The sequence below is a fragment of the Bos taurus genome, chromosome 20 (genome assembly GCF_002263795.3).
Source record: "Bos taurus isolate L1 Dominette 01449 registration number 42190680 breed Hereford chromosome 20, ARS-UCD2.0, whole genome shotgun sequence".
NCBI classification, from domain to species: Eukaryota; Metazoa; Chordata; class Mammalia; order Artiodactyla; family Bovidae; genus Bos; species Bos taurus.
In genome coordinates this window covers 4,187,597-4,210,568 of record NC_037347.1, presented here as the reverse complement: position 1 = coordinate 4,210,568, position 22,972 = coordinate 4,187,597, and the positions used below count along the sequence as shown (strand labels likewise).

General features: G+C 51.0%; 1 protein-coding gene across 1 annotated transcript in view; it reads left to right on the top strand.

Moving 5' to 3' along the window:
* Window positions 1-22,972, top strand: part of SH3PXD2B (SH3 and PX domains 2B) — a 123,376-nt gene that overhangs the window by 12,967 nt on the left and 87,437 nt on the right. The window contains exon 2 of the mRNA XM_024981427.2: window positions 22,192-22,272. Coding sequence (XP_024837195.1) covers window positions 22,192-22,272 — 81 coding nt within the window. The remainder of the gene's footprint in view (window positions 1-22,191; window positions 22,273-22,972) is intronic.

Here is a 22,972-nt window from a genome sequence, read left to right as displayed (position 1 = left end):
TGGTCTGGAATGACCTCACCTTGAGAAACAGTCTCTAAATGGACACACCCCCTCCTAAGATTTAAAAGCAACATTCCCTGAAGATTTATGTATTCGGATGTTTAGCAGTGTGGTGATTAAAATAATATTGAAAATAACATCAGTGCTTATCAGAGGCATGATTAAATAAATGGACTACTGAAGATCCTTCAAAAATTTTTCTCAAAGAATTTTTAATGAAATAGGGACTCACTCACCATATAACACAAGTGAAAAAGATCATATATACAATGTGATCTTAATTTCATAAACTAACGTATAGAAAAAGGATCTGGGAAGAAATACGCCCAAAGCTTCATCTCTGGTGGTAGAAACATGCATGCTTGTTAAGACCTCAGACTCGGCCATCAGACTTCATTACCAGCTGGATGGAACAGGTTACTTCACACACTGGGTCTTACTTTCCACCACTGCTGAGTGGAAACAGTAATGCAGTGTAGCCTCGTAGGAAACACGATGGAGACCATTGGTGGTTGTGAGCAATTACATTGTTTTATATTTTTATGTATTATGCCAGGTGTCTCTAGAGGGGAGAGGACTGGGTTAGGACCAGAGTCAGGAAAGCGTCCTGAAGGGAGGGAGAAGGAGGGACCCCGCTTCCCCTGCTCCGTTTTTTCTGTCTCATAGACTTGTATATGAAGCCCCAGAAGCTGGTGAAAAAGTCCACACAGGGGTTCACATCAAGGCTAGGAGGAATAATCTGCTGGGTGAGGAGACCAGCAGGGCACAGGTACAGGGGTGGCCAAGGAATCCACAGAACCTGACCTTTGGGAACCACATGCAGTTTCATGCAGGAAAAGGGGCTCCTTGGATGTGCAAAGTTTGGTACCCACTTATGCAGCCTCCCCTCCTTTATCTGGGGTGAGAATCCCTAATCCTCTTCTGGTACCCCTAATAGATGGCTGTCCCCAGGGTTTGAGAACTCAGTCCCTCTACATTCTCATCTGTTTCTTTTCTCCCTCATGCCCTCAAGCCCAGGGGGATAGGAAGATGGAGCTGCGCTTACATGGAGGGGGAAGATGTTTAAGGAGTATCCTAGACCGTCTTAATTGGCCTCTATCTACCTGTCACCCAACCAGGGCGTTCAGCTTAGATGCTTCCTACCGGACCAAGCCTGTCTCAGTGCTCCTGCATTGGGTCTAGTTGTCTGTTAACTTGTCTCCTCTCCACTAGGCCCTGAGTCCCTCACAGTCCAGGACCTGACCCAGAACAAGTCAGTTCTTGTTCTTTCAATGAACCCTCTTAGTCCCAAGGTCCCATGATTCTAGGGTGATGGCCATGGATGGCATCCTTCAGCTGAGACAGAGTCAGATGCCTTGTGTTGACCCGTTCCTGCCACCAGACCAAGCATTGTGTCATAGTCGATAAGGCACAGGCCTTGGAGGCAGCCAGGCCTGGGTGTAAATCCTGGCTTTATTACTTTCTGCCTGTGCGGTTTAGGGTTTGTTACTTAACCTCTCAGAACCTCAGTATCTTCTTCATCTTTAAATAGAGGAGTCATACCAGTAAGTGACACATAGCAAACCCTCAAGAGTCCAGTGGACATGGATGGAATACTTTAACCCTTTGGGATGCTACAAGGTCAAACCATATGAAATTGCCAGTTTTTGACTTAACAAATGGCAATTTCACTTAGTTCAACCTAATAATCTAGTTTGATTTGGGCCTACGGAACCCACTCTGCTTGCATGGCAGGGGATTAGGGGCCACCACTCTACCAGGCATCTTATTGAGATTATCCCTTTACAACAGCCCTGAGAGACAGGTAATACTCTTCCAGTCATCCCTTGGTATCCATGGGGGGCTGGTTCCAAGGCTCTTGTGGATACCAAAACCCATGGATTCTGGAGTCCCTTATATACAGTGGCATAGTGTTTGCACATAACCTTGTTCAGTTCTGTTCAGTTCAGTCGCTCAGTCGTGTCTGACTCTTTGTGACCCCATGAACCGCAGCACACCAGGTCTTCCAGTCCATCACCAACTCCTGGAGTTTACCTAAACTCATGTCCATTGTGTTGGTGATGCCATCCAACCATCTCACCTCTGTCGTCCCCTTCTCCTGCCTTCAATCTTTCCCAACATCTGGGTCTTTTCAAATGAGTCAGCTCTTCACATCAGGCGGCTAAAATACTGGAGTTTCAGCTTCAATATCAGTGCTTCAAATGAACACCCAGGACTGATTTCCTTTAGGATGGACTGGTTGGATCTCCTTGCAGTCCCCTTGTGTATCCTCAGCAAATACTTTAATCGTCTCTAGGTTACTTATAATACCTAATACAATGTAAATGCTATGTCAAATCAGATCAGATCAGATCAGTCGCTCAGTCGTGTCCGACTCTTTGCGACCCCATGAATCGCAGCACGCCAGGCCTCCCTGTCCATCACCAACTCCCGGAGTTCACTGAGACTCACGCCCATCGAGTCAGTGATGCCATCCAGCCATCTCATCCTCTGTCGTCCCCTTCTCCTCTTGCCCCCAATCCCTCCCAGCATCAGAGTCTTTTCCAATGAGTCAACTCTTCGCATGAGATGGCCAAAGTATGTAGATAGTTGTAAATACAATGTAAATGCTATGTAAATAGTTGCCGGCAAACAGCAAATTCAAATTTTGGTTTTTTGGAACTTTCTGGATTTTCTTCCTCTTTCTTTTTAAATCTGAGCTTGGTTGAATCCACAAAAGCAAAGGGCTGACTGTATTAGCATCCCCACTTACCAGATGGGGAAACTGGGGCTCCTAAGTAGCTTGCTCAAGGAAGTATATAGCCAGGGTTGGAACCCAGGTCTGTCTGAGTCTGTGGCTGTTTGCTTTGCTGCTGTCTTGAGACGGGGCTGCCTGTCTCCCCGTGGAGTGGCAGGAGAGCTCCCAGCACTCTCTTGGAGCCCCTGACCTGGGGGCTGGCAGCTATAGACTGAAACTCCCTGAGCTGCCGCTGTGGGATGCCACGGTTCTTGTTCTGGTTTGGCTTCTGCAGTTTCTGCTGCAGTGTCTGTAGCTTTGGTTGGGCACTGTAAGGGGCATTATGGAGTCAGACAAACCTGGGTTTGCATTCTGGCCCCCTCCTCAAGCAGCGGTGTGGCTTTGGACCCACCATCAGTTCACCATGCTGTGAAATGGGATGGCCGGTAAGCCTCACTCCGTAGGGCTCCTGAGATCAGAGTGAAATCCTGAGGATTTCACAGGTGTTCATTAGTGTTGGTCCTCAGCTGGAGAAGCCCTGTGAATCCCTCCAGATTCAGAGCCTCTCCAAGCTCCACCAACAGAGTTAGCTCCTCCTCCACCGTGCTCCATCAGTGGCTGTAAAGTGCTCCCTGAGGGCCTGTGGCCTGTGAGAGGATTCCACCACTCTCTTCTCTGCTGAGTACCTACTGTGTGTCAGGCACTGTGATGGGCCCTTTAGGTGTGAACCAAGACCCCAGGTAGCGCAGTGGTAAAGCATCTGCCTGCCAGTGCAGGAGATGCGAGATCCCTCAGTCAGGAAGGTCTTCTGCAGTAGGAAATGGCAACCCATCCAGTATTCTTGCCTGGGGAATCCCACAGACAGAGGAACCTCGTGGGCTCCAGTCCACGGGGACACAAAGAGTCGGACACGACTGAGCACACACTCAGTAAGACCCATGGGACCGCATGTCCCACCGTCCTGGTTGATTTCATGGCTGTGCCACATGGCACGCAGGAGCTTAGTTCCCTGATCAGGGGTTGGACCCGTGCCCAGCCCCCTGCAGTAGAAGCACAGAATCTTAACCACTGGACCACCAGGGAAGACCCCCACAGCCCTGGTTTAGATCTTAACTCTGTCACGTGCTGGCCGTGTGGCCTCGTGCCAGCCAGTGTCACCACTCCCCATGCCCAGTCAGCCAAGTAAACTGGCCGTTTGGATTCTTTTGCGTTACTCAGCTTCATCCCTGCTGCCTGTGCGCTTGCACACAGTGGGTGCTCCAGGTGGCTACCCAGTTCTCCCCGTAGGAGAGGCGCTGATTTAAAATCTCTCAGCTGCATTTCCTGCATTGCCCCGGGCTCCTCTGAGGCCTGGCAACCTGGGCCATCTCCACGAGCCCTCAGTGCTTGCCCTGGAGGCTTTCCTAGAAAGCTAGCCTTCAGGTTAGTTTCAGCAGAGCCTGGGCTCCGGCTGCCAACACCTCTGCTTGCCATTGGAAAGTTCCCCGTGCCGCTCCGGCCAGATGTGTGCAAGGCCATGAGCTGGCAGCCAGAGGCCCGGCTGATGCTGCAGACCCGGTCCAGCGAGAGTTTCCACCAGCTCTGAGTCTCCGTCTAGAAGAACAGAGGGGCTGGGCCCCCTGGCCCTGCGAGTGGGTCATGCCCATCCTCTGGGTGAGACCCCAGCAGTGAGGGAAAGATGGGCTTCAGGGAGGGCAGTTGATTGGATTTCACAGCGAGACATTCCTGACTTTTCCCTTTAACATAGCTTGTCTCGACAGATTTGAGTCAGCCTGGAGGGGGCTGGGGGACAGGCTCAGCCTGAGCCTCTAGGGCCCCATCTCTGACAGAGTTATTAGTGATTGCTCTCGCAGCTTCCTGTAAGTCAGGCTGTGTGCCAAGATTCTGCCCTGCATTAGCCTGTTGAATCCCTAGCCAACCCTGTAAAGTAGGTACGACTGTTCTGTCCATTTTACAAATAAGAAAATGGAGACTCAGAGCCATGAAGTGACTTATGAAGTCCCACAGCAGCGGTAAGCTATAGAGCCCAGAATCACACCCAGGTACCCGAAAGCCAGTGCCTTTTTTTTTTTTTAATGGCATTAAAGAGTAGTTGTTAATTTTAATTTTTGATTTATATGCATGCATGCAGGAGGATTCGGAGAAGGCAATGGCACCCCACTCCAGTACTTTTGCCTGGAAAATCCCATGGATGGAGAAGCCTGGTAGGCTATAGTCCATGGGGTCGCTAGAGTCAGACACGACTGTGCGACTTCACTTTCACTTTTCACTTTCATGCATTGGAGAAGGAAATGGCAACCCACTCCAGTGTTCTTGCCTGAAGAATCCCAAGGACGGGGAAGCCTGGTGGGCTGCCACCTATGGGGTCGCACAGAGTCGGACACGACTGAAGTGACTTAGCAGCAGCAGCAGCATGCAGGAAGATTCCCTTTTTTGGTATCACATTCTGTTGGCTTTTGTGCGTGTATAGGTTCTCATAACCACCACCCCAGACAGGAAGAATGAGCCCATCACCTCCTAAGAGTCCCCTCGGCTGCCCGGACTCTTGGATGATGTGAAATGCTGCCTCCACCCGCAGTTGGAGTTGCTCCTTTGCTGTTCTCTTATTCTCCATCGCCTGTCCAGAGAGGTCTCGGGGTGAAGAGTGGACCTCTCTCCCAGGCTGGGCCCTGTGCCTGCATTCTTCTCTGTAACAAAGCCGATTCTGTTTCCAGCATGCTTGGCAGTTGAACTGTTCACTCAGCCATTCCAAGAGCATTGTTACCCCAGACTCAGAGCCTTGAATGAGGCCACCTTGATTTATGACCGTGTGGCCCTGTCTTGGCTTTCTCTCATTCTGCTCCCCTGCCTCTCCATCCGCCTGTTGGTCTCCCACTGGGCAGTTCCTGAGAGCAGGCGCAGCACAGACTAGGGTGAGCCCTACAGGCCTGGCTTGAGGGCCCCCAGGGGAGTGGGCTGAAGTCATGTGAACAGATTTCCCGGAAGAACATGTGCTGAGCAAGGGCAGCCCTAGTGGGAACCTGGAGAATGAGGGTCTCCAGGAAGGCTTCCAGGAGGAGGCGACCTCTGCACTGACTCCTGGGAAGTGACGAGTTGCTATACAGGTGAAGGGAGAGAAGATGCTCCCTCCAGAGGCAATGGGAGGCGCAGGGGTCACAGGCAGGGGAGCACCTGGTCAGGTGGGAGCGGGAGGAGGCCCCCTAAAGACCTGACATGCCTTTGTTGTCTTCACTGTCTGAGAGCTCCAGAAGGGTCAGGACTTCTGTCTTCCTGGTTCATGGCCATATCTCTAGCCTTTGGAAGGGAGCCTGGTACACAGTAGGTGCTCTATATTTGCTGAATGAATAAATGAACTGAAGTGTTTGTAGCAGAAGAGAGACTCAGTTTTACTTGCACTTTAGAGATAAACTGGACCTGTCTCCCACCTCCCAGCTTGGCAGCCCTCTGCCCGTAGGCACAGTCTGAGACCAGCCTTATCGCCCACCTGAGCATTTACTGTGTGTCCTAGGGGCGAGGAGTACAGTCAGTCCTGAACCAGAGCGTTCTATCTGCTGCTAACACCACAAGCACTTGTATTTGGGCCCCTTTCCAAGCATTCACTTAATTGAAAAGATTGAAAAGAAAAAACCTTGGCTGCCAGCCGCACTCTGTATGTCACTTGCTGTGGCGCCTGAGCTTGGCAATCCTGACGCTGACTCGGGACAGGAAAACGCTGCCTGGGGCCAGGCCTGGCCTTGGGGATCTGGGAGGAGGAGAAGGGACTTCGGGGGCTGAAGGAGCTGGGCTTGAGACTGAGGTCGCCCGCTTCCCAGCTACCTGGCCTTGAGCGTGGCAGCATGGCCCTGGGTTTCCACCTCCCCCACCTGAGGACGGCCCCACCTTCTGACAGGCCTTTCATGATGATTGACATGATGTTGGTAAAATCCCATGGGCAAAGGAGCCTGGAGGGCTACAGTCCATGAGGTCACAAAAGTGTCGGACACAAGTTAGTGACTAAAGAACCACAGAGCGCCCAGCACAGGGTCAGCATGTAGCCAGCAGGTTTCCTGGCATGGATGCTGCTTTTATTTTAGGCCCCCACTCAGCTCAGGAAGATCCCCTGGAGAAGGAAATGGCAACCCACTCCAGTATTCTTGCCTGGAGAATTCCATGGACAGAGGAGCCTGGCGGGCTCCAGTCCATGGGGTCGCTAAGAGTCAGACATGACTGAGCAGCTAACACACACACACACCACTCAGCTTGGTCTTGCCTCACTCTGACATCCTAGGTCTCAAGGGCATCATGACACTCAGTGGCATTTCTCCAGGATTAAACTTAATGTCTGGAGAAGGAAATGGCAACCCACTCTTGTATTCTTGCCTGGAGAATCCCACGGACTGGGGAGCCTGGTGGGCTACAGTCCGTGGGGTCGCAAAGGGTCAGACACGACTGGATGACTAATATAAATTTAATGGACCTTCTTTAAAAAGAGAAATAACACGTTTCTCAGCACTTCCGGTGGTGATGCTGCTCTGGGGTGTTGGGAAATCAAACATGCAGCAGGGTTTTGCAATTCTAAAAAGAGGTTGGGAATGCTGACCTACATAGGCCAGATGTTGGGCAGACATCTGGGGAGAGCTGACAGATCGGGAACCAAAGGGAGCGCGTGGTCTCCATGGGGAATGGCAGAATCATGTTTCCCATTAGTTAAGCTGGTGGAGCCTAGCCAGCTGCCCCTGCCCTCTCCCCGCTCTCCCCTTCTCCTCCACCCTTCTCTCTTCCTCTCCCTCCTTACCTCCTGCTTCACCCCACCCCAGCCCCACACCTCCCCGCCCTTTAGTGACTTTGTCCTCCGCCTTAAGCCCTGGCAGCAGATAGCCAGCGAGGTGGGCCTGGAGCCCAGCCAGTCTTTAATCACCAAGCTCTTCCCAGGAACCACCAACCCAGAAACCCAACCGGTGTGGGAGCTTTATTGGGGTGTCCCAGAAGGTCGCAGTTACCTTTCAAAGTCGGTTTCTTAAACGAGGGTTTATAGACTCTTGGGCGCCCTCAGACATATCCCCAGAAACCCATCTAGATCTTGAAACTAACACTGCTGCTTGATTTCAGGGCTGCACATGTTTTGTGTTTAATAAAGGTTGTTCTGGCTGCAGTGCAGGACAGCTTTAGTTATCCTGGGCTAAGGACTTGCTGCAGGAACTGTGTGGTCTGTGAACAGAAGTCATAGCCCCTCAATATGGAGAATTCCCTGGGCAGAGGAGCCTGGCGGGCTACAGTCCATGGAGTTGCGAAGAGTTGGACATGACTGAATGACTGACACTTTCACTTTTCTTCGTGCTGCATGAGAGATGGAGTTTTTCCTCTCTCAATCCAAAAAGAGCTCCCCACACCTGAGAAACAGCATTCCAGATTGGAGCTCCAGCATCCTCAGCCCTCATCCTAAGAGGGCCCTAGATCTGGTTCCAACTCTCCTCCCCACTTGCTGTGTGGCCTTGGCAAGTCCCTTCCCCTCTATGACCTCATAACCCCAACTATAAAATGAGGGATGATCTAGAGCAGGATTTTTGTATATTTTAAAGTCTTGGAACCCTGTGCTGTCGGCTTGAAGCAGGCAAAGGAAGACCGTGAGCAATGGAGGAGCCTGAGCCCTGTCTAGAGGCTCCACTGAGGGTTGCCTTGTGGCAGTGTGGACCGGTTACACCCTGTTCCACATATAGAAGAGCTAAAAGCGGCAATGCCTAGTGGAAACCAGGGTGGAAAGTCTGGGAACCCACCCACCTCACCAGCAGCCGCGGGCTTCTTGCAGGCCAATTTGACCACTGGCTAATCACCTAAGAACTCTCCAAATGTGAAGTCCTCTGGGGTGTCATTGTGCAGGAGGCCCCGAGGAACGTGCAAGGAAATTTGCATACTACCATGGAAGTTTAAAGAGTCCATGCTGGGAGTGGAACCCCTAGCAAGTCACGACACTTCTCTGAATCCCCATTTGTAGAATGGAGGAGCTGCCCTAATCAGAGCTGTGTGGTACGTGTCCACCCGGGGCCCGGGGCCCAGGGCAGGCATCACTAATGGGCCGCAGAGTTGTGTCTTGCTGGTGCTCCTTTCTCTCAGCCCTTGCAGGAAAACAGCCCCAACCCTGCTGTCCTATTGGTACCCTTGCTTTCGATGTGTTCTTTGGTCTCCCAGGTCATTCCAGGCTCCCCATCAATACTTCAGAGCCAGGAGAGGGCTTTCACCTTGAGAAATGTGGGCTCATTGGCCTGTAAACAACAGCTCCAGACAGATGAGAATGGCAAGGAATTCCACTTAAAACAGCCCTGCCCTCATTGGGGACTGTCCCACCGCCACCATCCTGCCACAAACCCCTGTACCATATATCCTTAATCCTTAACTCAGTGTTGTTCTTCAAACTGACTCTTTTTTTTTTTTTGACTTACATTATTTTTAAAGGAAATTTTAGCTGTCCACTGTAAGTGGAAAACCAGCAGCCCTCGCTAGAAATAGAAGGGAACTAAATAGAAAGGAAAAAGAAAATCAGCGTGTTAAAGTTCTTCCTGGCAAGGGTTGCCTGCCCTGAGGTCTTCTGTCCCTTCTTCAGGAAATGAGACCAACAAGTGCTGGAAGGGGTGTTAAGAAACCACGACTGCCAACTTTCTGAGCCAGTCAGGGCTGGAAGGGAATGGCAGAGACTGACTTTCTCACTGTGGGATTCCCTGCAGTTTGAGTGCCGAGCCCTGAATCACCTGAAACCCGCTGGTGTGCCCAAGCTCCTGCGTGCCCTGAGACTGTCATCTAAGCAAAGACCTTCGCTTGAGAAGAGCTTGGACCACACCCGTCCCCAGACCCTCCCCCAAATGTAAACCTCTGGCCACCGCACCCCTCCCATCAAAATGAAATCCCTTTGTCCCGTGACTAGTGCAGAAGCCACGCCCCTTCTAATTAACATCAGTGGGGAATTTCAGCCCCAGAAACCCCACCACAGAGATCTGCAGAAACAAAGTGTGATTGGAGGCCATTCCCCCGTGCCTCAGGGATTTTATTCTCAGGGCAAAAACACCTTCTCATGTTTTGTGAGTTCACATGATGAAAGCATATGAGATCACAGCACTCCCGAGGCGGGAAGACAGCTGTTTCATATCATCCTGCCCTGGGGAGGCTGTATCGGTGGAGTTCTGGGGCCTCTCCCAGGGCTGCGGCTGTGGGCAGAGCTCTGGGCCAGTGGGTCTGCAGGGAGAGGGCATGGCAGTTAAACCGAGCTGCCTGGGGCTTGCCCGTTTCTGGGCCACTACTTAGCCATGCCCAGCCCTGGTTCCAGGCATTTTTTAAAGGCCTCTAAACTTTGTTCTAGTTTAAATCTTTATTCATGGGTGACCTCTTGGCTGTTGTCACTTAGAAATGGAATGTAAATTTCTGTGTGTTTAATGGGGTCCTCCAGGCACTGGGAACCCCCAACCCATGGGGCTAGATTGGACCTGCCAAAAGAGGTGACTGGAGGCCATAGGAAGCATTTATGGAACATTCTCTCTCAAATCCCAGCCATGGGCAGAGATTCTGACCAAGGTAGATTCCATTTCAGGAACTTTGAAAAAAATACCTCATTCAGTCTTTGCCTGTGAGATAAGAAGGACGAGCATCCTTATCCCATTATCCTCAGAGAACACAGAGGCTGAAAGGCGCAAAGGACCTCCCTAAACTTGGAGTGCGGTCAGGGCCGAGGCCCCCCTCTGCCCACTCCCAGCTCCTCCCCGCCCCGCACTCCCGCCTCTGTCCTCAGCTGCATCTGCACCCGGGGGTGCTCCGTGATCCGGACTGGCGCACCAGAGGGTGAGCCAGGGTGGTGCGGGAAGCTGGGGCTCGTTCCACCTTGGAGTTCACGGTGCTGAGTCAGACACATTTCTTCCTGTTCTCCTAGGAAAGTGACTTTTTTTTTTTTCCCCTAAAAGAAAACAGACTATAGAAAATATGAAGAAGACTACAAGAAAGCATCAAGAAGAGAAGTTTTTAATATTCATTTATTTTTGGCCCTGCTGGGCCTTTATTGCTGCAGCCAGGCTTTCTCCAGCTGCACCAAGCGGGGGCTGCCTTCCCGCCGTGGCGCGTGGGCTTCTCGCTGCGGGGGCTTCTCTTGTGGGAGAGCATGGACTCTGGGCGCATGGGCTCAGTAGTTGTGGCTCGTAGACTTCGTTGGACCCTGACATGTGGCATCTTCCCAGACAAGGGATCAAACCTGTGTCCCCTGTATTGGCAGGTGGACACTGGACCACCAGGGGAGTCTCAAGAAGAGAATTTTTAAAGTCTAATATTCCTACCAACCCAGAGCAAACCGTATATGTACATTTATATGTCTATTTATTTATACATATCAGGGGGTTATGTACGTATGCACATTTATATAGAATATAGTCAATCCGTGTTATTTGTGGATGTCATATTTGGGGATTTGCCTATTTGCTGAACTTTATTTCTAATCCAGCCAATACTTGCAGTGCTTCCCCAGTCACTTGCAGACGTGGGCATGTGCATGGCAGCAGAAATTGTGTGTGGCCTGATGTGCGTGTTCCCAGCTGGGGTTGAACACAGCGACCTCTGCTTTCTTGTTGCAGCTCTTAATACTCTGCATAAGTGTCTTTGTCATGGCCTGTTTAGTGCTACATTGTCTTCACATTCTTGCGCTCTTTATCAGCCATTTCACTGTTTAAAATGACCTCAAACGTGCTGCTGAAGGGCAGTCTAGGGTTCCTAAGCCCAGGATGGCTGTGTTGTGCCTTTTGGAGAAAATATGGGTGTTAGGTAAGCTCCGTTCAGGCATTAGTTCCAGTGCCACTGGCCATGAGGTCAAGGTTAGTGAATGAACAACATACACTAAGTAAGGTGTCGTTAAAGAGAAACATACAACCAGGCTGTGTACTGTTGACTACTAGATGAAAATGCTGTGATCAGAGGCTTGCAAGGCCCCAGCCCTCATTTCCCCTGGGAGCGGCAGGTCTGCATTCACTAAGTCAGTAGTCACAGTGACTGTAGAATGTCACTCTGTGTGTGCGCATGCACACTTGCTCAGTCGTGTCCAACTCTCTGCGACCCCATGGATTATAGCCCACCAGACTCCTCTGTCCAAGGAATTTTCCAGGCAAGAATACTGGAGTGAGTTGCTATTTCTTTCTCCAGAATGTAACTACACAGATTAAATATACACAAGCACATGCATACATGTATATATTGTATACATAGTTTTTTTGAGATTGAGATCTGTTCTTATACCTAAGATGATGCCTGAACTTTCCCCGAAACCACAGAATTCTTTTAGCTGCACACGGACCTTCTTCATGCCGGGAGGGGCGTTAACTGGAAGGCCAGTCCCCTGTCCTGTGTCCCAGCAGCCCCGGGCGGGCCCCAGAAGCAGGATCTGGAGAGCGCGTGGGAGCCGAGCAAGGCTCCCCTCTGTCTCCTTCCTTCATCCCGCTCTGCAGACCAGACGTCTGTCGCAAACTGGAGGTGGCTCGGGCTGCAGCAGTATCCTCTCAGAGCCAGCATATTCAGGTCTGATTTCAGGTTCCTGAGAGAGACTGACCATCCCTGGCTGTGGGATGGGAGAGGGGGCACTTCTCATGTAGGGGGTCGATGGATGGATTCTTGGCATCTCCCAGGGGGCTTCTATGTCTCCCAGAAGCAGTCTGAGTTGAAGAAAAGTGGTCTCTGGAGGCCCCAGGACAGGGTGGGTTCCTGTGGCCCAGGCTTCAGGACACCTAATGGCATCTATGAGCAGGTGGGGTTTCCACCCTGTTTATGATGACTCCTGGCAGGTCACACTGCCCTGGGCCTCCCTGGAATGGTCCTCAGCCCGGAGAGAGGAAGGGTCAGGGCCGCTGAAGCCCCAGCACCAAGCAGGCTCAAGACGGAGGCCAGGGGTTGGGGTGGGAGGGGCAGCACCCTGGCTCATCCAACAGCTGGGAGACCTGTGCCCAGGCCCTGGAGGGGCAGTCCCTCTGCATGGCCGTGGGCCCAGAGAAGACAGTGGAAGGGGCAGGGCCCTGGGGCGATGGGGACTGGAGAGGGGACTCTGGGGGGCTCCCCTGTCAAGATGGAGAGCAGGGGCAAGGTCCCCTCAGCTTCATGTCCCTGTGTTTAGCTCTTAGTGAGGATGACGACGACGGTGGCTTCTCTTCATGGAACGTTTACCCTGTGCCAGGGCCATGTTAGGCACTCTCTGTGCGTTTTCCCATTAATTATCACACAAGCTCTGAGGTTGATGCTATTATGATCCCCCTGTTTTTACGGAGGAGGAAGCTGAGTTGCAGAGAGGTCAGGCCCCTTTCCCAAGACCATGCAGCTAGCTGAGATGGAGGCAGAGGGTGAGTCCAGGCCCTCTTAAGCCCTGAACTCAGAAGCCTCCAGCAGGCTCTCAGGAGGACCTCTAAGATAGAAAGCGAGCAGGCACCTTGCCAGGTCAGCTGTGGCCCAGCTGCTGGGCAAGGGCATGGTTCCCCGGGGTGGCAAGGCTGTCGGGGTTGGAAATAATGGGAGGGCAGAGTCCTTGCACTGCACAGCGTAGCTTGTGACCTCAGGCAAGTCACTACATTTCTGAATCTCCAGCCTCAACAGGACAGCGTGGAAGGTGTTCGCCTGACCTGCAAGCTCAAGAGGATTTGGGGGAGACCAAGCCCACCTTGAGCCCAAGCACCCTGTTATGGCTCATTGCCCCCACCTTAGCCTGCCCCTCGCCACCAGTTCATCTCCCTGTGGACTCAGAGGAAGTAGAAGCTCAGGACGTCTGGCCCTGGTGACTCTGAGCCCCTGTGGGAAACCCAGGCCTGGGGAGTCTAGACTTAGTTAATCATTCAGACTCTGCTGCTGAGATTGTGTAAGAAGGGGTTTTGATGGTGGCTAATTCCAGTTTAGAGCCTCCTGTGGGGAGCGAGAGGAAGCCCTTGGTGGCCCTCAGACACCAGTATGGTCTCTGCTTCCTCATTCCCAGAGGAAGGGAGTCCCATGCTGAAGGGAGTCCCATGCTGAAGCAGGACAGAGCCAGAGAGGGCTGGACTTCCTGGCTTCTCTGTTTCTTCCTCATTTTTTTTCCCACAAAGTATAGATTTTTCCATTGACCTCAGTGCTGGGCATTCAGTGTGTGTACAAGACAGTCATGGTTCCTGCTCTCAGCAATTGCTGTAAAATGTGATTGACTTTGTGATGAGGAGGTGGGTTCCAAGGAGACGTGTGCCACGGAGACCCAATCTAATATTGATGGGGTGGGAGCAGTCAGGGAGGGCTTTCTGGAGGAGGTAGCATTTGAACTCTGCCCTGTGAGTGGACTTGTAAACCATCCCATCTTCTGGATCTGTCTGATTGTTTCCTTTTGGTGTCATTGAGCTTGTTTCTCGACCTCCTCTATTTTCTATGAATTGAAACTTGGGTCAAGAGGCTTGAGATTCAGGTTAAATGTTGTGGTATCGATACTTGACAGATTTTGTATACTCCTACTGTATCACCTCAGGGACCATTCAGTGTCTAATTATCCCTCTTATTGGTGACATTAGGTTTGATCACTGTTACAGTTGTGGTCACCAGATCTCTCCACTGAAAAGCGATATTTTCCCCCTTTGCTGGGAGAGTAATTCCTGGGGTGATATCTTCAGCCTGTGTGACCCTCCCTTTCTCCAATAACCATTCACCCAGTGGTCCAGCACCCATCAAGGATCTTTCCAGAGTAGCTGTGCCACCTTGCTTTCCCAGCAGCAATGTCTGAGAGTTCCTGTGCCCACGTTTTTGTCAGCATCTCCTATCTCCGCCATTCTAATGGGTGTATGGTGATACCTCATCATGGTTTTAATTTGCCTTTCTCTAATGCCTAATGGTGTTGAACATCTTCTCATGCACTTACTTGCCATCCATATATCCTCTTCAATAAAGTGTCTGTTTAGGTCTTTTTTCATCATGTAATCAGGTCGGTTTGTTTCCTTACTGTTGAGCTGGTTTTGTGTTTTTGAAAATATGTTCTGGGTATAAAAGTTCTTCAGGTATGCAGCCCATGTTTTGAGGACTACACTATAAAATTATAGTGTCGTGTCCAGGGAGTATGACAGGTACTGTGTAAATTTCTGAAGGATGTCTGCTTATTTATTTATTTAAATTGTGATAAAATATGTATAACATAAACATTACCATTTCAGCCGTTTTTAAGGGTCCAGCTTAGGGGTGTTAAGTGCACTCACATCGTCGTGCTCCATCACCACCATCCGTCTCCACAGCTCTTTTCATCTCCGGAACTGAACCTGCATAACCCATTAAACACTAACTCTCCGTTCCCCTTTCCCCAGTCCCTGGCAACTGCCATTCTACTTTCTGTCTCTAGGAATTTAACTACTCTAAGTACCTACTATGAGTGGAATCACACAGCATGTCTTTTTGTGAACCAGCTTATTTCACTTAGCATCTCATGTCTTCAAGTTTCATCCATATTGTAGAATATGGCAGAATTTCCTTTTTTAAGGCTGAGTAATATTCCATTGTACGAATATACCACAATTTGCTTATCCATTCATCCATCAGTGGACACTTGCATTGTTTCCACCTTTTGGCTGTTGTGAAGTCTACTTTTAATTTCTTAATGCCAGGCCACTGGGTATTAAACTGTTTTGGAGATATAATCTAAAAGCCAAGATCAGATGTATTAGGATTGCTTTGGTTGAAAGTAACAGAAACTCACTCAAACTGACTTAAATAAGTAAGGAAAAATTTGGGCCTGTGTCTAGGTAATGTCCAGGATACTGGATCCAGGGATTCAAACAATGTCATGGGACTTGGCGCGTCTCTCTTGCTCTGACCTCTGCTTACTTCTGCGCTTTCTCCATCTTAAGTCTCGGTGTGATGGTCTCCCAGTTAGTCGCTGCAGTGAGGAAAGCAGTCTCTTTCCTCATTGTGCCGTCAGACATCCAGAACTGAGTCTCATCACCCTGGCGTGGGTGACGTGCCCATCCCTGAGCCATTATTGAAGCCAGGGACCGATATACTCTGGTAGCCAGGCTTGGAACGTGACACTGTCTGTCACAAAGACAAGGGAAAGAAGAGGCATGGCTTTTCAAGGGAAATTGGGGGCCGCCACCAAAAGGAGAGACGGGGCGCCAGGCCAGCCAGGGGAACTGGGGGCCGCCACCTAAAGGAGAGACGGGGAGCCAGGCCAGCCAGGGGAATTGGGGGCCGCCACCTAAAGGAGAGACGGGGCGCCAGGCCAGCCAGGGGAATTGGGGGCCGCCACCAAAAGGAGAGACGGGGAGCCAGGCCAGCCAAGGGAATTGGGGGCCGCCACCTAAAGGAGAGACGGGGAGCCAGGCCAGCCAGGGGAATTGGGGGCCGCCACCAAAAGGAGAGACGGGGCGCCAGGCCAGCCAGGGGAACTGGGGGCCGCCACCAAAAGGAGAGACGGGGTGCCAGGCCAGCCAGGGGAACTGGGGGCCGCCACCAAAAGGAGAGACAGGGCGCCAGGCCAGCCAGGGGAATTGGGGGCCACCACCTAAAGGAGAGACGGGGAGCCAGGCCAGCCAGGGGAACTGGGGGCCGCCACCAAAAGGAGAGACAGGGCGCCAGGCCAGCCAGGGGAATTGGGGGCCACCACCTAAAGGAGAGACGGGGAGCCAGGCCAGCCAGGGGAACTGGGGGCCGCCACCAAAAGGAGAAACGGGGTGCCAGGCCAGCCAGGGGAACTGGGGGCCGCCACCAAAAGGAGAAACGGAGTGCCAGGCCAGCCAGGGGAATTGGGGGATGCCACCAAAAGGAGAGACAGGGCGCTAGGCCAGCCAGGGGAATTGGGGGCTGCCACCAAAAGGAGAGACAGGGCGCCAGGCCAGCCAGGGGAATTGGGGGCCTCCACCAAAAGGAGAGACGGGGCGCCAGGCCAGCCAGGGGAATTGGGGGCCGCCACCAAAAGGAGAGATGGGGCGCCAGGCCAGCCAGGGGAATTGGGGGCCGCCACCTAAAGGAGAGATGGGGCGCCAGGCCAGCCAAGGGAATTGGGGGCCTCCACCTAAAGGAGAGACGGGGTGCCAGGCCAGCCAGGGGAATTGGGGGCCGCCACCAAAAGGAGAGACGGGGAGCCAGGCCAGCCAGGGGAATTGGGGGCCTCCACCAAAAGGAGAGACGGGGCGCCAGGCCAGCCAGGGGAATTGGGGGCCGCCACTTAAAGGAGAGACGGGGCACCAGGCCAGCCAGGGAAATTGGGGGCCGCCACCAAAAGGAGAGACGGGGCACCAGGCCAGCCAGGGGAATTGGGGGCCGCCACCTAAAGGAGAGACAGGGCGCCAGGCCAGCCAGGGGAATTGGGGGCCGCCACCAAAAGGAGAGACGGGGCGCCAGGCCAGCCAGGGGAATTGGGGGCCGCCACCAAAAGGAAAGACGGGGTGCCAGGCCAGCCAGGGGAATTGGGGGCTGCCACCAAAAGGAGAGACGGGGGCGCCAGGCCAGCTGGAACACCAGACACAGCTCGTGGGTGCTGGGCACTGGACAAGGCCCTGTGTACCTCAGTTGTTATAGTGAGTCCTCGGGAGAAATACTATCCCCATTCCATTTTATTTGTTTTTAAATTAGTTTTTATAGTATATTTGATTTACACTGTTGTGTTAATTTCAGGTACGCAGCAAAGTGAATCAGTTGTACTTAAACGTATATCCACTCTTTTTTAGACTCTGTTCCCAGAGAGGTCATAACAGAGTATTGCATTCCTGTGCTAGGCAGTAGGCTCTCATTAGTTATCTAGTTTATATATAGTAGTGTGCATATGTCAATCCTAACCTCCCAGTTTCGGAGAAGGCAATGGCACCCCACTCCGGTACTCTTGCCTGGAAAATCCCATGGACAGAGGAGCCTGGTAGGCTGCAGTCCATGGGGTCACTAAGGGTCGGACACGACTGAGCAACCGCACTTTCACTTTTCACTTTCCTGCATTGGAGAAGGAAATGGCAACCCACTCCAGTGTTCTTGCCTGGAGAATCCCAGGGACGGGGGAGCCGTCTATGGGGTCACACAGAGTCGGACACGACTGAAGCAACTTAGCAGCAGCAGCAGCAGCCTCCCAGTTTATCCCTGCTCTGCTTACCCCTTGGGAACCATAAGTTGGTTTCCTGTGCCCATGTTAGAGAGGAGGATGCTGTGGCCAGAGAGACTGATACCTTGTGAGTTTCAACCACAGCAGGGCTGGCATTAGAACCCATCACACGGGCTCCTTCACCAGCCCCCAAGCCCTGGGAAAGGCCAAAGCTCTGCAGTGGGACCATTCTTATTAAAAAGTTAGATCTGTGCCTAAAAAGTGAAGCTATCAAATTGTGTTCAGAGGTTGATTCCAGTAAACCAATTAGATCTGCTGCAGAGTTCTTGTACCATAGGGACAGAACTTTAAAAATTGTAAGCAAGAGGTCAAGAATGAATTATGTAAGCAGAATTGTTTTTCTCCATTTTTGGGTGTATGCTCTGTGTTGGCTTTTACATCTTCAGTTATCTTTTTTTTTTTTCTTGTTTTTTAATCCACATTGGCATTGTCCTTCACAGATAGTCATCTAAACTTTGCTTGTACATCCCCCAGGATGGGGGCTTTTGGTAAGGTGCATTCTGGGTCTCAGTTTACCCATCTGGAAGGTGGGACCATTTGGTTGACTGAGTTCCGTGGTCCCTTTCAGATGCGGGGAAGCCCGTTTACTAGTTTCCCTGCTCCTTTTCAAGACCATTTTCTACACAACAGCCAGAGGTATGCCTGTGGGTATATTTATCTATCTATCTATCTCTATATATATATATGTATTTATTTTTAAATATACATTAAATTATATCTCATGCTTTTTCCCCAACCCCTGTGCCTCACAAACCTTCAGAAGAATAAAGTTCCTTGCCCTGGTGTGTAAGCCTGCGGTGATGCCTCCGCTGCCCCTCCTGGGAGCACCCCCTTCCCCGCCTGGGAGCACCCCCTTCCCCGCCAGTGCTGTTCTGCCATAATGGTCTTCTGGTTCCTCGACAGGCCAAGCGTTTTCCAGCTTGCGCATCGTTGTTTGCACTTCTCTTTCTGTGTGGAATACACATTCCTCAGCTCTTCTCCAGACCAGTTCCTCATCTTTCGGGTGTCAGTTCAGAGTCTGCTTCCTTGGAGGGACTTTCCTTTCCAGGAACGCTCACCCCCACCACTTGTGTCTTGCACTCTCACAGCAGGCTTTGGGGTCCTTCCTAGCACGGACTGTAACTTAAATTATACACATATTTCTTCATCAGCTGGTTTATTGCCCATCTTCCCACTCTCCAAGAGTAGGGTCCGGACTGTCCGACTGTCTACTTCATTCTAGTGAACTAGAATTGGTGTTTTCTTTTTCATAACACTAATGACTATTGGCGTGGCTTTGATAACAACTCTTTTTGTTGTAAAATCACTTTTCCAGGGTGACTGTCTCCCAGAGGATGCCTTGACCTGTTCTTTGGCTCCATGAGTGACCCAGGACTAGTGGGAGAGAAAAGGGCCAAGATACATGAATCCCTGGTGAAATCATGAAATCATTTCTTTCTAAAACAGGGGCTGGGTAGGCATTGGGGAATCGGGGTGCAGGATACTAAGATTTCTTGAACCTTTCCTCTCTGCCAGGCAAGGAACTCAGAGCTTTATCTCTGATAATCATCATAAAGCTATGTGAGGTGGGCTTGATGACTCCATTTTACAGATAAGGAAACTGTGATTCAAGAGCCCAAGTCCCTTCCTCCCTGCTGTGCTTCACTGAAATGAAATAGATGTTGGATTTGGAGAGTCCCCGGTGAACCTCTGAGTTGGGCATTCAAGGGCACCTCCCACCTTGTCCTGATTCGTCTTTCAATTTTTCATCTCTTCTCACCAGGAGAAACTTCTCCCATAAGTCCCTGGTGTTTACAGTGGGCTCTGGCTCCCTCTGCCCAAAGCTGCTCCTCCTTTTCCTGTTTTGAATGAAGGTATCCTAGCAAGAACTCATTTGGGAAGAGACTTTGTTTACCACCACCTTGGAAACCACTGCCAGGTGTGGCCCCCCGTACTCCCTGAGCTGGTCTTTGCTCCACCGTCGTCCCCCACCACCCACGGCCTCTTCCTTCCTCTCCTGCTCTCTGGATCGACATGCCCTTCAAGGTACACCACAATGACTTCAAGCTTTAGAGAGCTCTCCTGCCCCGCTTCCTGTGCCAGTCAGGACTAAATTACATGTGTCAAAAACCCAACTCAAACTGGCTTCAAAAATATTCCCGGAGTGTGGGTGTGGCCCGAGATTTACTGGCTCAGGAGAGACCAGGAGTAGACGGAGCTACATGCAAAGCTGGATCTAAGGGTCAGACCGTGTCATCAGAAATCTGCTGATTTCATTCTCAGGCACATTCCTCCCAAGTGATGATGCTGTGATCCCCCAGCGACTCCAGGTCATGTCCTAACAGCAGAGCAACTTCAAGGAAGAGAGAACTGGTTTTTCTCAGGGTGGGAGCAGAAGTCCCAGGGCTGGTTCTTAGTGCCTGTGATTGGCCTGGCATGAGTCACGTGATCACTCCTTAACCAGTCACCGTGGACAGTGGTACCCAGCGTGGTGTCTAAAGGACTGTGTTGAGGTGGGAAAGGAGGTTCCCAGGAGAAAAGTCCAGGCACTCTGGTTGAAAGAAAGGTTTATCAACACAGTAAAATAATGATACAGCAGGGGAAGGAGAGGGTGGGATGAGTTGAGAGAGTGCCATTGACATGTATACTCTGCCATGTGTAAACATAACTAGTGGGAACCTGCTGTATGACACAGGGAGCTCAACTCAGCACTCTACTGACATAGAGCTGGAGGTGGGAGGGAGGCTCATGAGGGCGGGAATATATGTATACTTACAGCTGATTCACATTGTTGTATGGCAGAAACCAACAGAACATTGTGAAGCAGTTATGCTCCAATTTAAAAAAAATTAAATGCAAAAAATAATGATGTCTACTGTAGTTGATCAGTCACTCGGTTGCGTCTGAATGTTTGCAAGCTCATGGGCTGCAGCACACAGGCTTCTCTGTCCTTCACTATCTCATGGCATTTGCTCCAAATCCTGTCCATTGAGTCGGTGATGCTATCCAGCCATCTCATCCTCTGTTGCCCCCTTCTCCTCTCGCCTTCAGTCTTTCCCAGCATCAGGGTCTTTTCCAATGAGTCAGCACTGCACATCAGGTGGCCAAAGTATTGGAGCTTCAGCTTCAGCATCAGTCCTTCCAGTGAATATTCAGGGTTGATGTCCTTTAGGATTTACTGGTTTGATCTCCTTGCAGTCCAAGTGACTCTCAAGAATCTTCAGCACCACAGTTCAAAAGCATCAGTTCTTCAGCACTCAGACTTTATGGTCCAACTCTCACATTGGTACAAGACTGCTGGAAAAACCATAGCTTTGACTAGATGGACCGTTGTCAGCAAAGTGATGTCTCTGCTTTTTAATATGCTGTCTAGGTTTGTCATAGCTTTTCTTCCAAGGGGCAAGTGTCTTTCAGTTTTATGGCTGCAGTCAGCATCTGCAGCAATTTCCACCGTCCACATGTTATTTATCTTCATTTATGCACATGCTGTCTCCCCAGCTCACTCTGCACTCATGGAGTCAGAAGCCTTGCCTGTGTATTCCTGTGCCTCTAACAACACCCAGCCCCTCGGGTTTATTTCTCTTTCTAGGTGGCTTTCACACATGTATGTTTTACATGTCAAAATCGCCCTGTAACCACAGATCATTTGTGCAAAGCAGAAATAGATGTGCTCATCCCTTATCCCTTGCGTACCCAGGTGGGGTCCAAGGCCACCAGAGTCCCCAGCCAGAGGCCTCTGACCTCCTGTCGTCACCTTTTGTGCCTGAATTTGTTGTCGATGTATTATTTTCTGTGCGTGCTTCAGTTAGTGACAGAGATTAGAAACATGGCCCTGTGGTTTGTAGAGTGGTTTCCCATCCTCTGCTTTATCGGAGCCTCACGCTATTCTGGTAGGCAGCAGAAACAGTTGTTATTAGCACACTTTACAGACGGAGAAACTGCCCATAGAGGGAAATGATGACTCGGCCCAGGCCCTAACTGGAGGAAACGACACGATGGCTAAGCTTATGAGAAGCTCGGGAGAGCTGAGAGCCACAGGTTGCTGTGACTTCTGACAATTCCAAGTTTTAAGAATGATGCTGACAAAATAGCCAGCCCGATGGCTCTCTGAATTGAGTGGAGAGTAAGAAATCCTGAAAATAGCAGCATCTCCTGAGATAAGCAGGGTGCTTATGCTTTCCTAGACTTGATTTCCTGTGATCCTTTGCACAACTCTCAGAGGTGAGGGTATTATACCCATTTTACTGAAGAGGAAGCTGGGTCGCAGAGAGGGCGAGTAGCCTGTCCCAAGTCATAGAGCTGGTCAGGGGCGGAGCTGAGAGTCAAGCCCAGGCCTTGCTGCCTCTGACCCTGGTGCTTTGCTCTAGAGCCCTGGCGATGGAGAGGCTGCCTCGGCGTTGACGGCTGTCTGCCTTCCTCCCTGCAGGTCTACATCATCCGGGTCACGTGGTCCAGTGGCTCTACGGAGGCCATTTACCGGCGCTACAGCAAGTTCTTCGATCTCCAGGTAAGGACGTGGGGTCTCCAGGGAGCTGCAGGGTAGGAAAGAGTGTATGGACCTACTTTCCGCTTTGACTTCAGAGCCTGGGTCCTCACCCACAGGGGATGCGCAGTATTTATTTCCTAGACTTAAAAATGATGTCCATCTGCTCACCTCAGCAGCTCACATACTATAAAAATGTAGAGAAGATGAGTCTGGCCCCTGTGTAGGGATAACACTAATTTGTGAAGCATTCCGTATTAAAAAAAAAAAAAAGGTGTCCATCACTTTGGGGACATAAGTGATGGGCTGTATTGCTTTTGCTTTGGTATTCAGTATTTTTTAAATAAAGTCTCATGTTGCCTGCTCCAGAATGGAGGCTAATCTGGAAATTGTTTGTGTTTGGCTTTGGTGTTCAGATCGTAAACTTGTGTAATCGTGTTTGCTGGTGAGTTACGTGTGATCAGACTTTATGGGGCCATTCTGCTCTCAAGACAGACCCAAATCTTCCTCACCTTGGCCTCCTCTCCCCATCAGGCTCCATGTTTAGCCTGAAACACCTGCTGTGTATTGAGGGCATCGCACTTGCCCTTTCCTAAGGGCTGTCCTCACCTGAAACGCCTCCTGCACCCTGCAGGCCCTGTTGGCTCACCGCCCTCAGGGCTCTCATCCCCTGGAAAGCCTGGTCTGACTTCACTTCCCAGCCAGAGAGAGCCATATCCCCTAA